The sequence below is a fragment of the Parasteatoda tepidariorum genome, chromosome 6 (genome assembly GCF_043381705.1).
Source record: "Parasteatoda tepidariorum isolate YZ-2023 chromosome 6, CAS_Ptep_4.0, whole genome shotgun sequence".
NCBI classification, from domain to species: domain Eukaryota; kingdom Metazoa; phylum Arthropoda; class Arachnida; order Araneae; family Theridiidae; genus Parasteatoda; species Parasteatoda tepidariorum.
Window position 1 is genome coordinate 57,730,337 of NC_092209.1, and position 12,330 is coordinate 57,742,666.

General features: G+C 27.5%; 1 protein-coding gene across 10 annotated transcripts in view; it reads left to right on the forward strand.

Annotated features, from left to right (window-relative positions):
- Positions 1-12,330, forward strand: part of LOC107451983 (uncharacterized) — a 111,023-nt gene that overhangs the window by 50,256 nt on the left and 48,437 nt on the right. For 6 of the 10 annotated variants that reach the window (XM_071181610.1, XM_071181611.1, XM_071181613.1 and 3 more), the window contains 6 exons: positions 1,886-2,056; positions 3,751-3,918; positions 6,079-6,220; positions 6,949-6,995; positions 9,546-9,762; positions 11,109-11,158. In XM_071181610.1, coding sequence (XP_071037711.1) covers positions 1,886-2,056; positions 3,751-3,918; positions 6,079-6,220; positions 6,949-6,995; positions 9,546-9,762; positions 11,109-11,158 — 795 coding nt within the window. The remainder of the gene's footprint in view (positions 1-1,885; positions 2,057-3,750; positions 3,919-6,078; positions 6,221-6,948; positions 6,996-9,545; positions 9,763-11,108; positions 11,159-12,330) is intronic. The other 4 variants (XM_071181612.1, XM_071181615.1, XM_071181618.1 and 1 more) reach the window with 1 other exon arrangement.

Consider the following 12,330-nt stretch of genomic DNA (forward strand, 5'->3'; position numbering starts at 1 on the left):
CATAACTAAATTCTAAAATCTATATTTTATTCAGCTATTGTTTATTGTGGCATTATTTCTGATATTATTTATTTCATTTGCAGAAAACCAACTGTACAATTTACAGGGTCCATAACGTTTTTAAAAAGTGCTTATTTTTGATTTACGTTTTTTAAAAGCCCTTAAAGGTGCTTTTATTACTCAGGGTTTGTACAAAGTGCTTAATTTTCTATCTTTTGAAAAGAGATTTTTTTCTTTACTGTTTCGATTGTCATTCTAAGTTACGAAAAATGCATGATTTTCATAATTTTCTCTGCAATATTTATCGGAAACTAGTTATTTTACCATGACTATGTAAAGTTTTTGAAAATGTTTTTTCATTTTATCAATTTTATGTTTATAAATGAAGAACTTTAAGCAATAGGAAAAATAATTTTTATTACTGCACAGATCCTAATTATGATTTTCTTTTGAGAAGTGATTAAAAAATTTTTTGAGTGCTTAAAAAGTACTTTAAAGGTGCTTATTTTTTGTTAAAAAATCTGGCTTTGCACCCTGATTTATTAAACCCTTTAATTCTTAAATACACAAGTGGGCGACCTTTGTGCTAAAATACAAACTGAGGTAGTCAAAGTTAAAGAGCACAAAAATATTATTAAAAGCAGACAGCTGTTTCGGATGCTCAAAGGGCAACCTTCATCAGTGCATCAGAAAGAAATGAGAGAAAATAGGGTAAATTTATAGAGAAAGGTGACGTCACAAAGCGATTAGAGCAACGTCCAATAGGAGGGAAGGGTGAAAGGATGACGACGAATGGGAAGCAAGGAACAAAAAAAGGGGGGGGGTAGTTAGGTTTAATCATAGATTTCCAAACAGGAGAAATATAAGGAACGCTGGATAGGTCATTGACCAACAGTTTGGAATTTTTGAAAATATTATAGGACTCATAAAAATCTAAATCAAAAATTGAAGAACAATTTTGAATAACTTCTTTAATTCTTATTTTAATAATGTGATTGTTTTCCTCATATTATTTAAGACTCTATTTCCAAATTGCTGAAATTTAAAAAAAAATTTCATTTTTTTCATAGTTATTTAAACTGTTTGTTAACAAAATTTTTCTAAACTGACACACTTAATGTATTTGTAATATATCAATATTTTTTTTAAATCTTGTATTGAACAAATCAAACAATCTTTTAAATTTTCACTTAATGATGAGATTTGAATAAATTGCAAGTTGAACGGATAAAAAACTTTGCTGCTCCTTTAAATAATATATTGACAAAATGCTAATCTGAGTGGTAAAATAAAGAAATACATCGAAAACAAAATATCACTTGTCAAGATTCCGATATCTAAGCTATAAATACGTAAAAGTATGAAATACATAATTTATTATATGTTACCAAATCAGGCAAATTTTTTAACTTCGCTTAAAAGACATGATGAGATATGAATATATAGCAAGTTGAAGGGATAAAAACTTTGTGTGGTCTCTTCACTTAGCTGCTCCCTAAAATAATATGTTGACAAAAGGGTAATCTAAGTGGTAAAATAAAGAAATACATCGGAACTAAATACCCTTTGTCAAATTTTCGATATTTAAGCTATAAGTATTAAATACAGAATTTTATATAAAACCTTAATAACTTCTATCCACTTTTACCCTCTCCTCCAGATTTAAAAATCTCTGGAGGCTCCTTTCTAATCTCTATTGTTGTAAGCTTTAAATTACCTTTTTACCAAATTTGGTACTTTCAGCTGTTTTATCATCAATTCAAGTTATTTCACTTTTTAGAATACACTATTATCTAGTGATAGCTATTATTTTTTAAAATTATAGTGTATTAGTTATCGTTTTCTTTTTAGATTTTCTTTTATTAATAAACTATGTGATTTTTAGGAAATCAAATCTGATGACCGACCTCTTCCTTGTGAATATTGTTTTGAAACATTTCCTTTAAATTGCTTGTCACTTCATATGGAGACTTGTCAAGACCTTAGTGAAAAATGTCAGTTTTGTGATACTTCTGTTAAGTTCAAGGATCGATACAAACACAAAGAAACTTGCATGGTAATTTTTTGATTTTTTATACCAATTTACCACTCATAAAAATTCAAAGTAAAATACACTAATGGTATACAAATGTAATAGACAATAAAAGTTTTAAGTATTTTATTAGTTTCAGTTTTCATTGAAAACATGCTTTTTCTGATTCATGTTTTTATTTTATTTTACATATCAAATTTTCATCTGTATTTATTCGTAAAGCAATGAGTCTCTGTTTTACAATTAAAAGTATTATTAAAAATCAATAGTATTTGTGATTTTACTCAGATAAAATAATAAATATTTTTAACTCTCTACTAATTTTTCTTTTTTTATACATTTTCTCTTTCTTTTCAATTTTTATTAAAATTCGTAAAGCAAAATTCGGTTACATTTAAAGCTACTTTTTTTTGTTCAACTATTTAAGACACAGTTTATTTAATATACTCTTCCCCCCTTCAAATCTAACAGGGCATGTAGCATTTTTCTGCTTCTTTTATTCAGGTTTTGTAAAAAGTGCTTAATTTTCTATCTTTTGAAAAGAGAATCTTTCTTTGCCTTGTCGATTGATGTTCAAAATTACAAAAAAGCACGATTTTCTCAATTTTCACTGCAATATTTATCAGAAACTAGTTATTTTATCATGATTATGTGAAGCTCATGAAAATGTTTTTGAATTTTATTGTTTTTATGTTCATTAATTAAGAACTTTAAGAGATAGAAAAAATAGAAAAAATAATTGTTATTATTCCACAGATCCTAGTTATGAAATTTTTTTTCTTTGCAAAGTGATTAAAAATATCTTTTGAGTGCAGTACTTAAAAGATGCTTAATTTTTGTTGAAAAATCTGCCTACGCACCCTGTCTAAATACAATGATTCATAGATTTTTAGAAACTAATTTAAAGAAAATAATTTAAAAAACAGCTTTTTTTAATTTAATAATTTGTGTATACATAGCTTCATCCTTTAATTGTTATTTGTTAAAGTATTTAAATCTCAACGATATCTCTAACCATGTATTTCATTCCTTATTCCTCACTCTGTTTTTGTCTTTTGTTTGCGTATGTATTTGTCTTAACATTGAAGGAATAAAACTTCATGCAACTGTTTAAATATATTGTTAACAAAATGAACCACTGGTAGTCAAATTTATTTCATGTGAGAATATAAAAGAAAGCCTAAGTTAGAATCAAAAAATAGTTATTTTTAATAATTATCTCATTTGAAAAGTTTTCAGTTATTGATGATTTCTTATAGCATAAAAAATTAGTTTCCAGTTTGGAAAATTAGTCGGCAATCTGTCTTATTTTCTCATCAGATATAACCTCTTAATAATGTGAATAAAAGTTTTCTAGCCAACCCTATTTTTTATTATTTTTAATTTCCCTTAAATGAAACCATGTAATTAAATAATTATCAGAAAACTATCATTTAATCAAAAAGTGATGAATATTAAAAACTGTCTCTGAACCGTATCATTGAATAGGTTTATTTAATATGCATTCTCACTTAAAATATATTATCTTTTTAGATATTTTGTATACTTATCAAACAGGGAAAAATTAATGCACTCATTTTTTATAAAGTTATTTTTAAATTTAAGGAAAATAATCTATTGACAGACAACAGTTGACAAAAACTGTTTTGGTTTACATTTTGTCTTAAACCGGATAATTTTTTGTTTTTTAATTATTTAAACTTGACTATTTTCTTCAGAAACCATGTGATCGACTCACTATGTGCCCTTTCTGCCGTGTGAAATTCCGATCTGAATCTCTTCTTACCCATTTAGAGACTTGTACTGAACGCATTGAAAATTGCAAAAATTGTGATTTACCAGTAATGCTGAGAGATAAAAGAAAACATATGGAATCATGTAAACAGGTGATCAAAGCTGTAATATAATCTCTTAAGAAATGTTAACTGTAACTGTTTCTAATTTTATTTATTTTCTTGTGTACATAAATTTTCAATGATACCAATGATAATAAATTTCACCAAAATTTAATTTTCATCAACTTTTAATCAGATTATTATCTCTGAAACACTGATAATTATCTATTTCAAGGAAGGGTATTTTATGTTAAAGTGTTGTATGAACCCTATTCAGTCCTCTTTGTTAAAGTGTTGTGATAATTTTTAAGTGATTATTTTTAAGAGGTAATTTTTAAAGTGAAACTTTTTATTTAAAGGTAAGATAACAAAATTGATATGTGTAGCTCCAAGGGAATGTCTTTAATTAGCATCCAATAATCCATAAATGAATCCAGCACTATTATCTTCATTATGCATATGCATGTTTATTTACTTTAAATTAATAAATTATATTGTATACTTATAATTTATTAAAATCAGGAAAAAGTGTTTACTCGAAGACAAAGGTCCTATGTTATTTTATTTGCAAGGGATCTAACTCAAACAAGATAATTAAACTAGAATTACAGATATTTGACTCAAAAATTATCAATCATTAAAAATCATATAACTGGGCAGACTTTTGAAAAATTCCTATACTATCAACTGAATATTACAGGGTATTTTTGCTGCTAAAGTGATTTATAATAAATTCAAGAACATATGAGTGCTAAAACTATAAGTTGCACATGCTCTCGTAAATCATATTTATAAAATTAATTGATAAAATTATAATTTATCAGTATTTGTAGCTTAATTGAGGAATATCAAGTTTTAAATTTACGAATATTTTGTGAAATTTTTATTTCAAGTAATTAAAAATAATTCATATTTAGATTTTTTTTAAATTTTGATGCATTTTAAGGAATTTTTGAAATGGCAGGTTTTACTCCCAAGATTTCTGGGGAGGATAAAAAGAACAAGAAATAAAAAGTCCTTAAACAATATGTAATGAAATCTATCACATATTTTTTTAATATGCATTAAAATAATTGCATTGATTTAATTATTATGTAAATTAATTTAATAATTGTAAATGCCATAGAAACATTATTAAAACAACAAATTTGAAAGTAATTTAAATCGTACTGATTTTTCAATTGAGTATTGATTGTTTCAGTTAATTATTTAAGACGAAATATCATGCCAAAAAGAATTATAATTACTGTACTGTGTGTGTGTGCTGTGGTCATAAATATGTTACAGAATCTTTGTTCTTTAGTCTCACACCATCCTGTGTCTTACTTGTTCTAATTCTGTTCCTTGTATTCTACTCCCACCTTGTGATGTAACCATTAAATCTTTTCTTAAGAAATATATTTCTCTTGGTTATATTTAAGGAAAATTTTTTTAAAGTAAAGTAGGTTAGCTTAAAACTTTTTTTAAATACCTAAAGTTGATTTGTAAGTTTAAAAAAATTGGTTAAAACTAACTCTGACCATAAGTATGAAGGCCAGTCATACTTTTACTTTTGGTGTTCTCTAAAGCCAGAGAAGCTACCTATTTCTCTATCTATGTTGTTGACAAAAAGCGTGGAGTCTTGTAGCTCTCAATTATTTCCTGTTATTATTACCAAAAAAAAAGTAAGACAGAGTGCACAGAATAATAATTGGGAACCTGTTTCATTCAACAGAGATATTCAGATGAAACCGGCTCAATTGTATCACTCATTAGTCTAGAGCAGTGTTTCCCAAACGTATGACTTTTGCGTACCCTTTTTAAATTTTTCGTAGCGCTGTGTACCACTAATAAGAAAATGAATTTATTTTTTACTATAAAAAAATTGCACAAAAATTAAAAATCACAACTGGCTGTTGACACCACTAAATGTTAACTGTTAACTTTGCAAAAAATAGCCAATAGAAAAATACGTAATCGTAAGTTTTTATGGCTAGCTTTGTTTTTAAATGAAATTTTTTGAAATTTTCGTTTGTTGCAAGATATTTCGCATAAGAACGCGTACCCCCGCTAAACTGTATTCGTACCCCTGGGGGTACGCGTACCACACTTTGGGAAACACTGGTCTAGAGAAAATGAAAATAAAAGTGAATGAATAATCAAATTATTATTGTACAGTCTTTAAAATGTGTTTTATTTTTTCATTACAAAGTAGCATTCTAATTCAAATAGGAATCTGCCAAAGAAGAATGTGGAATTTGTTCTTTGTTAGTACCCAAAGATGAACTTTCTGAGCACTTTAGTAAATGTGTTGTAGAAAATTCTAATAATCCTTATTCAGAATGTGGAATGTCTACACCTCGGCCTATAGCAAGTATGATTATTTAAAAGTATAATGATTTGATATTGTCTATGCAAAAATACTTTGTTTGAAGAAAAAAAAATTCTATGTTTATTGAGCTAGAAATTGATTATGTGGGACACATTGAGTTGGATTTATTTTTTTCTAATTTTAGATTCATTATATTAAATCAACTTTAAAAATAAATTTCCTATGTTGAGTTAGATATTCATTCTTGTAAATTAACCTTCTTATTTTTAAAGCTTTGTTTTAGTTAGTGAAATTAAAAATAATTAATAAATAATTTTAAGTATGGGTGAATAAAGTTTTCTGCTGCTGCCAACAATGCTACATATTTACACCTTATTTACCTTTTCATTTGCTGAATTCTCTGAACTTACATTATATAAAATCAAGTCATGATAACACTATAAAAAATTTATTTACTTTTGAATTAAAAATAATTAAGAATACAAATATTGAACATTAACAGTTTCTCATTGGTAACAGCTAATGAAGAATAAAGAAATTTTTTTCTGTGAAAATTTTTGGAAGCGAAAACTACACTTCAGGTAATGGTCTGTCTTTACATCTGTTGTTAATTTTTTCTAGCAAATAACTATGCTAGAAATTGAAAGATATTATTTTATATAATTTCGAGTCTAGCCCATATTAAAATAATTATATTAATAGAGTAAAGTAAATTGAAGTTTTCAATTTGTGTTATTGAATACTTTTTCATAATTGTATTGTAATTTTAGGTTGTACAGATGATTCTAAAGTTAAAATGCATACTGAGGGGACAAAAGTAAGTATTTCTTACAATGACACTGTTATTTGTATTTTACATTTTGTTCTAAGCAAACTTTTAATGATAGAGCATTATACCATTCAAGAGCATTAAACCAATTTAGAATTTTTTTAAAAAATTGCAAAGGAAATCTTGTTATTATTTAATTGATAAATTGCATAATTACTTGAGCTTACGATTTATCTTTATCATCTGAGCTTTTTATGCTAGGGAATAAAAAAAAAATTTACATTCAATAATTAATTTAAAAATTGTTAACTGTTAAACATGTCGTAAAAATACCAAGTGTGGACCTTAGCAACATGTTTAAATGCAATATAGTTTACATTTGATGTGCTGAAAGAGACCTTTTAGTTTATGAACGTTAATCAATTTTATTTTATTCAAAATTTTAAATTTGTTTGAAAACTATGAAGTTTTAAGTGGGTTTTTTTTTCATAATTTTTTTTCTACTTATCCATTGTTGTTGGATAATTTATTTATCTCTATTAAAATCTTTATTTTACAAGCTCTAGCTTTAATTTATGTCAAAAGTATATAAAGAAAGGAGATTAGATATTGTCAGTTACGAAACTTAACATTTATATTAAAATTTTTAAAAATATAAACTTATCTAAGTTATGAAATTCCTTGCCAATTTTAACCGTGAAAATGATAATCATATCCTTAACAAGTAAAATTACTTCTTATTTATTTCTTCTTATTAATCGCACATTCTCTGTTCTTAAGTCCTACATTGTTTGCTACCATACTTACGTCTGTAAGCCTCGTGTTGTACTTTTACAGTGGTGCACGAGGAATCTTTTTGTTCTTGAATAAAAACAAAAAAAGTACTGTTGATTATTTTATGTCATGATAATATTTCATTTTCGTATGATTAATATTTTAACAAAATGTTCAACTTTAAATGATAACAATTATACATTTTACTAGAAAAATGAAAAAAAATTTTTGAAAAAAATTTACTTTAAAAAGAAAAAAAAAATATCATTGAATGAGAAGCAGTTACGTTGAGCAATCCAAACAAGTACTGGAACTTCCTAGCAATAAAAGAAAATGTTGAAGGCAACACAAAGTTGAATACATATTTGTTATTAAATATACTGAAATTTATATCAGCCATATCTGAAGTTTTATTTTAAACAGACTATAGATTGTTTAACTTATTTATCTTAATTTTTTCTTAGCTTTAAAATATTTTAGCTAAGCCATATTTTTATTTTTTGTCACTTCTAAAGTTAGATTGAAAAAAAAATCTAAGACTCAGTCTGAAAGTATATACAGTCAATTCGCTATAACTCAAAGTATGATAACTCGAATATTACTATAACTCGATTTTTTTATGAGGTCCCGACCCTTTTATCTTCAATTCCGTGTTAATTATTCTCGATTACTCGAATTTTACTCCCTTTAACTCGATTTTTTTTTTATCTTTTAAAGCAAGAAAAGAAACCTAGGAGCTGATATCTTGCTCCTTCCTTTGAAACACACACGCAATGTCTTTCGCACTCTTCATGGAGAAGCTAAAGCTCTCCCTCTAGAAGTATGTGAACAGTGGTTAAATGAAACGTTACCAAATTTATTTCAAGGATGCAGTTAAAATGATGTTTTCAATATTGATGAATTGGGTTTATTTTTTAAATGTCTTCTAAATAAGACTATGATGTTTAAGGATGAAAACTGCTCAGGGGGGAAAATGAGCAAGGAACGTTTGACTGTCCTAGTTGGAGGACAGTCAAGGAACCTAGAATGACATCAGTTTTATTTGAGGACTATGTAAGAAAATTGGATCGGAAATTCTTCGCTAAAAAAAGAAAAGTGATACTCTTTATGGATAAATGCACAGCACATAGTGATCTACCTAATTTGAAAGCAGTAAACTTGCAATTTCTTCCGCCAAACACAACAGCAAAGTTGCAGCCGATGGACCAGGATATCAGAAAGTGCTTCAAACAGTCTTATCGTAAATGGCTTGTCAGAAAAATGATCTATAAGCATTAATTAAATAATCCGACAATATTTTGAAAGTCCAAAACCGAAACTAACTGTAAGTCGAACTTCCAATATGTCGAAGTTTTTCGTCCGTCCTATCAAATTCGAGTTATCGCGAATTCAATGTACTAACTCATGTTCCTTCATGACAGAGTGATTTTATTCCAAAAAATGGCAAAAACATTAATCATTTTGAAATATTCCCTACATGCAACGTGTATTAAAATACAATATGCATACATTAATTTAGAAGATAAATATCAACCTTGTCCATAAAAGAAGTGTACCCATATTATTTGTTTATGAAAGTAAAGATCAAGAAATTTTTCATTAGTTTGCGTAGAGATTTTGAAGCGTTTTTCTTCCGGAGTTGCAGGCATACTACTAAATAAGATTGGAAAATAAATTTATTCAAAAGAGTAGCTTCAAATTTTAAGAATCTCTCTGAATGGAACCATACATGGCATGTGGACGTGCAACTATATAATTCAACTGTGGTTACTCTTATTTTAACTTACAAATTAGACATGTTATTAACACACATTTTACTTTCAGACAAATTTATATCCTTCAATAGGAGATCTTTTGCTGTGCCCATACTGTTCCATGAATTTTCTCCCAAAGCGTTTTGACAATCACAAGAAATACTGCAAATCGGCATTAGTAGAATGTCCTATTTGCCAAGACATTTATCACATTGAAGAGAAAGAGGAACATAGAAAGACTTGTGATGCATTAGATTCTGTACTAATTCCAGAGAGTGACTTGAAATGTACTACTTTTATTTTATGTTCTGTTTTCACTTTTTTCCTGGTGTTTAGATTAAGTCATGTTTTATTATCTTTCCATTTATTTTTATGGTTTCTCTATGTTTTGTGCATTAACCCTTATAATCTTTTTTTTTTTTTTTTGTTCCAAGTGTTTGAACAGTTGTAAATCCCTTCTTATTTAACTTTTTGTTGTTTTGTTTTTCTACTGTCTATTTGTTTTTAATAGATTCTTATTTTTTGATAGTTATTGTAGTTAAAATTATTCACAAGTTTATCGTCATTCCTTATCCATTTGAGAAATTTGAAAAATGTTGAATCCGCAAAATTGAGAATTATTTATTTGAAAGTTTTTTATCTTATTTTTAAATTTATTTCTCTTTAAAAATGGCTTCAGGTTGTGGAATAAAAATTCCGTCATGCTATAATCTGTACACTTATTCAAATATTTATCATGAAAATATTGTTTCATGTTTTTAGTTGTATTATTAATTATATTTTCTGTTGATTTATGGAAAGTAAGTTCTTACTTGAATAGAAAGTTGTGAAAGTTTCATTTGTTCTTAAATATATTGATTTTTGTGCTAAACGTATAAAGACTTGTTTAAGTTCGTTATAATGAGACACAGCTGCCAACTACTACATTTTATTAAGACCAGACGGCGCTTACCAGCGGCCACCTTAAGTCTCTTTCTTTCGAGGGTAGAGTTAAAATCGTCCCAAACTGCCCCAGGTGCCACATCATACAGGTTCTCCCCAATGTATCCTGAACTGAACAAAAGGGACATTCCTAATAACCCACTTTTGGTGGCTGACTTCCTCCGGGTCATGAATTTCATGCACATTGTTTAGCCCTGCTAATTGTGGGGATAAGGAAGAAGACATTTTATTAAAAATATTTATGGAGTGGCAAACAATTAAAAACTAAAGATTTCAGAATTCTGTGTAATTTTGCCAATATTCAAAGGCCTTACCTCAAGATTACCAGAACAAGGTAGTGTTTCATATGAACTTTTGAATTATTTTCATGTGGTGTGGAAAATAACTTTAAATCGAATTTACAAAACAAAGAATCATTAATCAAAACAAACGTAGCTACCACTAGAGGAAATTTGCCCAAAATCGGTAGGAAGTTTGCAGCCCTGTAATCAGACATTTTTGCTGTAGAAACCATCTTTTCACATTAACAATAGCATTAGTTACATTTTGATTTTTTTTCTTATCTTCTTAATGACCTGTTGGCAGAAATGAATTGTTGAAATTTATAATCAGATTTAAATAGGTAACATGCATGAAATGATATTACTTTGTTGTAGCACTATTGAGTATATCTAATTAATTTTTTATTTAGTGGAATTGCAGAATAAGTTTGGAACTTTACGTTCAGAAGAAAATCTGAGAGTGAGTATTGCTATCAGTTTAATTATCTTTTATTTTTTAAAATAAAAGTTGTGATTTTTTTTGAGAAAAGAATGTTTTACGAAACTTAATTTCATTATGTATCATAGAGAACAGTCTTACAAGCTCAGAATCGCATTTTATTTTACTCTGCATTCTGGTAGTTTCAACATCTGAATAAGTTTCATAACTTTCATATAAATGTTTGGAGGAATTTATATATCTTTACTAAAATTGCTTGGTTAAGAATTACTAACTGTGACTAGTTAAATATAATTTTGTGACAATTTGATGTGTGCCATATATTTCCGAATGTAAGCTGAGAAGTTTTAGAAAATTTTTGAAAGAAATTTAAAGTGGGGCAGTTGGCTTATAATCTGATCCACTAACTTCAAAAAATTCCAGGATGACATCACCAACAGGATTGCTTCTCCTTTCGTTAAGCACCAGCGATAATCAGTAAATATTGCAAAACATGCATTCATAACATAAAAATAACAGTTGAAAACGTAATGTCTAAATGTAACTTTTAAAAGTGAAAAATATGAAAACGACAAATTGAAAGAAATACTATCATTTTTTTAATATTCTAGTTTACCTATTTTTATTTCTATGCGAATACATAAACAAAGAAGAACGAGCACACTAAAATCCAATAAACTCTTTATCAGAATCTGATTCTTCCTAAAGTTTGGTAAATTCCTGTTCAGTCATCTGAAGATCTGGATTTAATAAATTGTCCAGTTGTCTTTATTTTAACTTGTGTCTTCATACGCAAATTGAACTTCAATGTGACATTTTTTAAAAGATCTAGTTAAGACATGAGTAGGTGTATGCTTCTTTTACCCTTTGTGCAACTGTTACTAAATCTACTGTTAATACAAAAGAGAGGGTAAGTATTTATTTTCAAGCGTAGCATATCTTATTTTGTCATTTCGACTTGCACACAAGTTTTGAATTTTGGGGGAATTTCCAAATAAAAAGCGCACTTTTTGGCTTATACACTGATGGGCTTATCGGTGATTGCTTATTTTTGTTGACAAATCTCTTTACATAAAATATTAAAAGATTTTAAATAACTAGTTTTTTTTATTTATTTACATTTATGGAAAAGCCTACTTTTTTGTTTCGATAATATGGATTGGTCTCTTCATTGATGCAACAAATCATAAAGA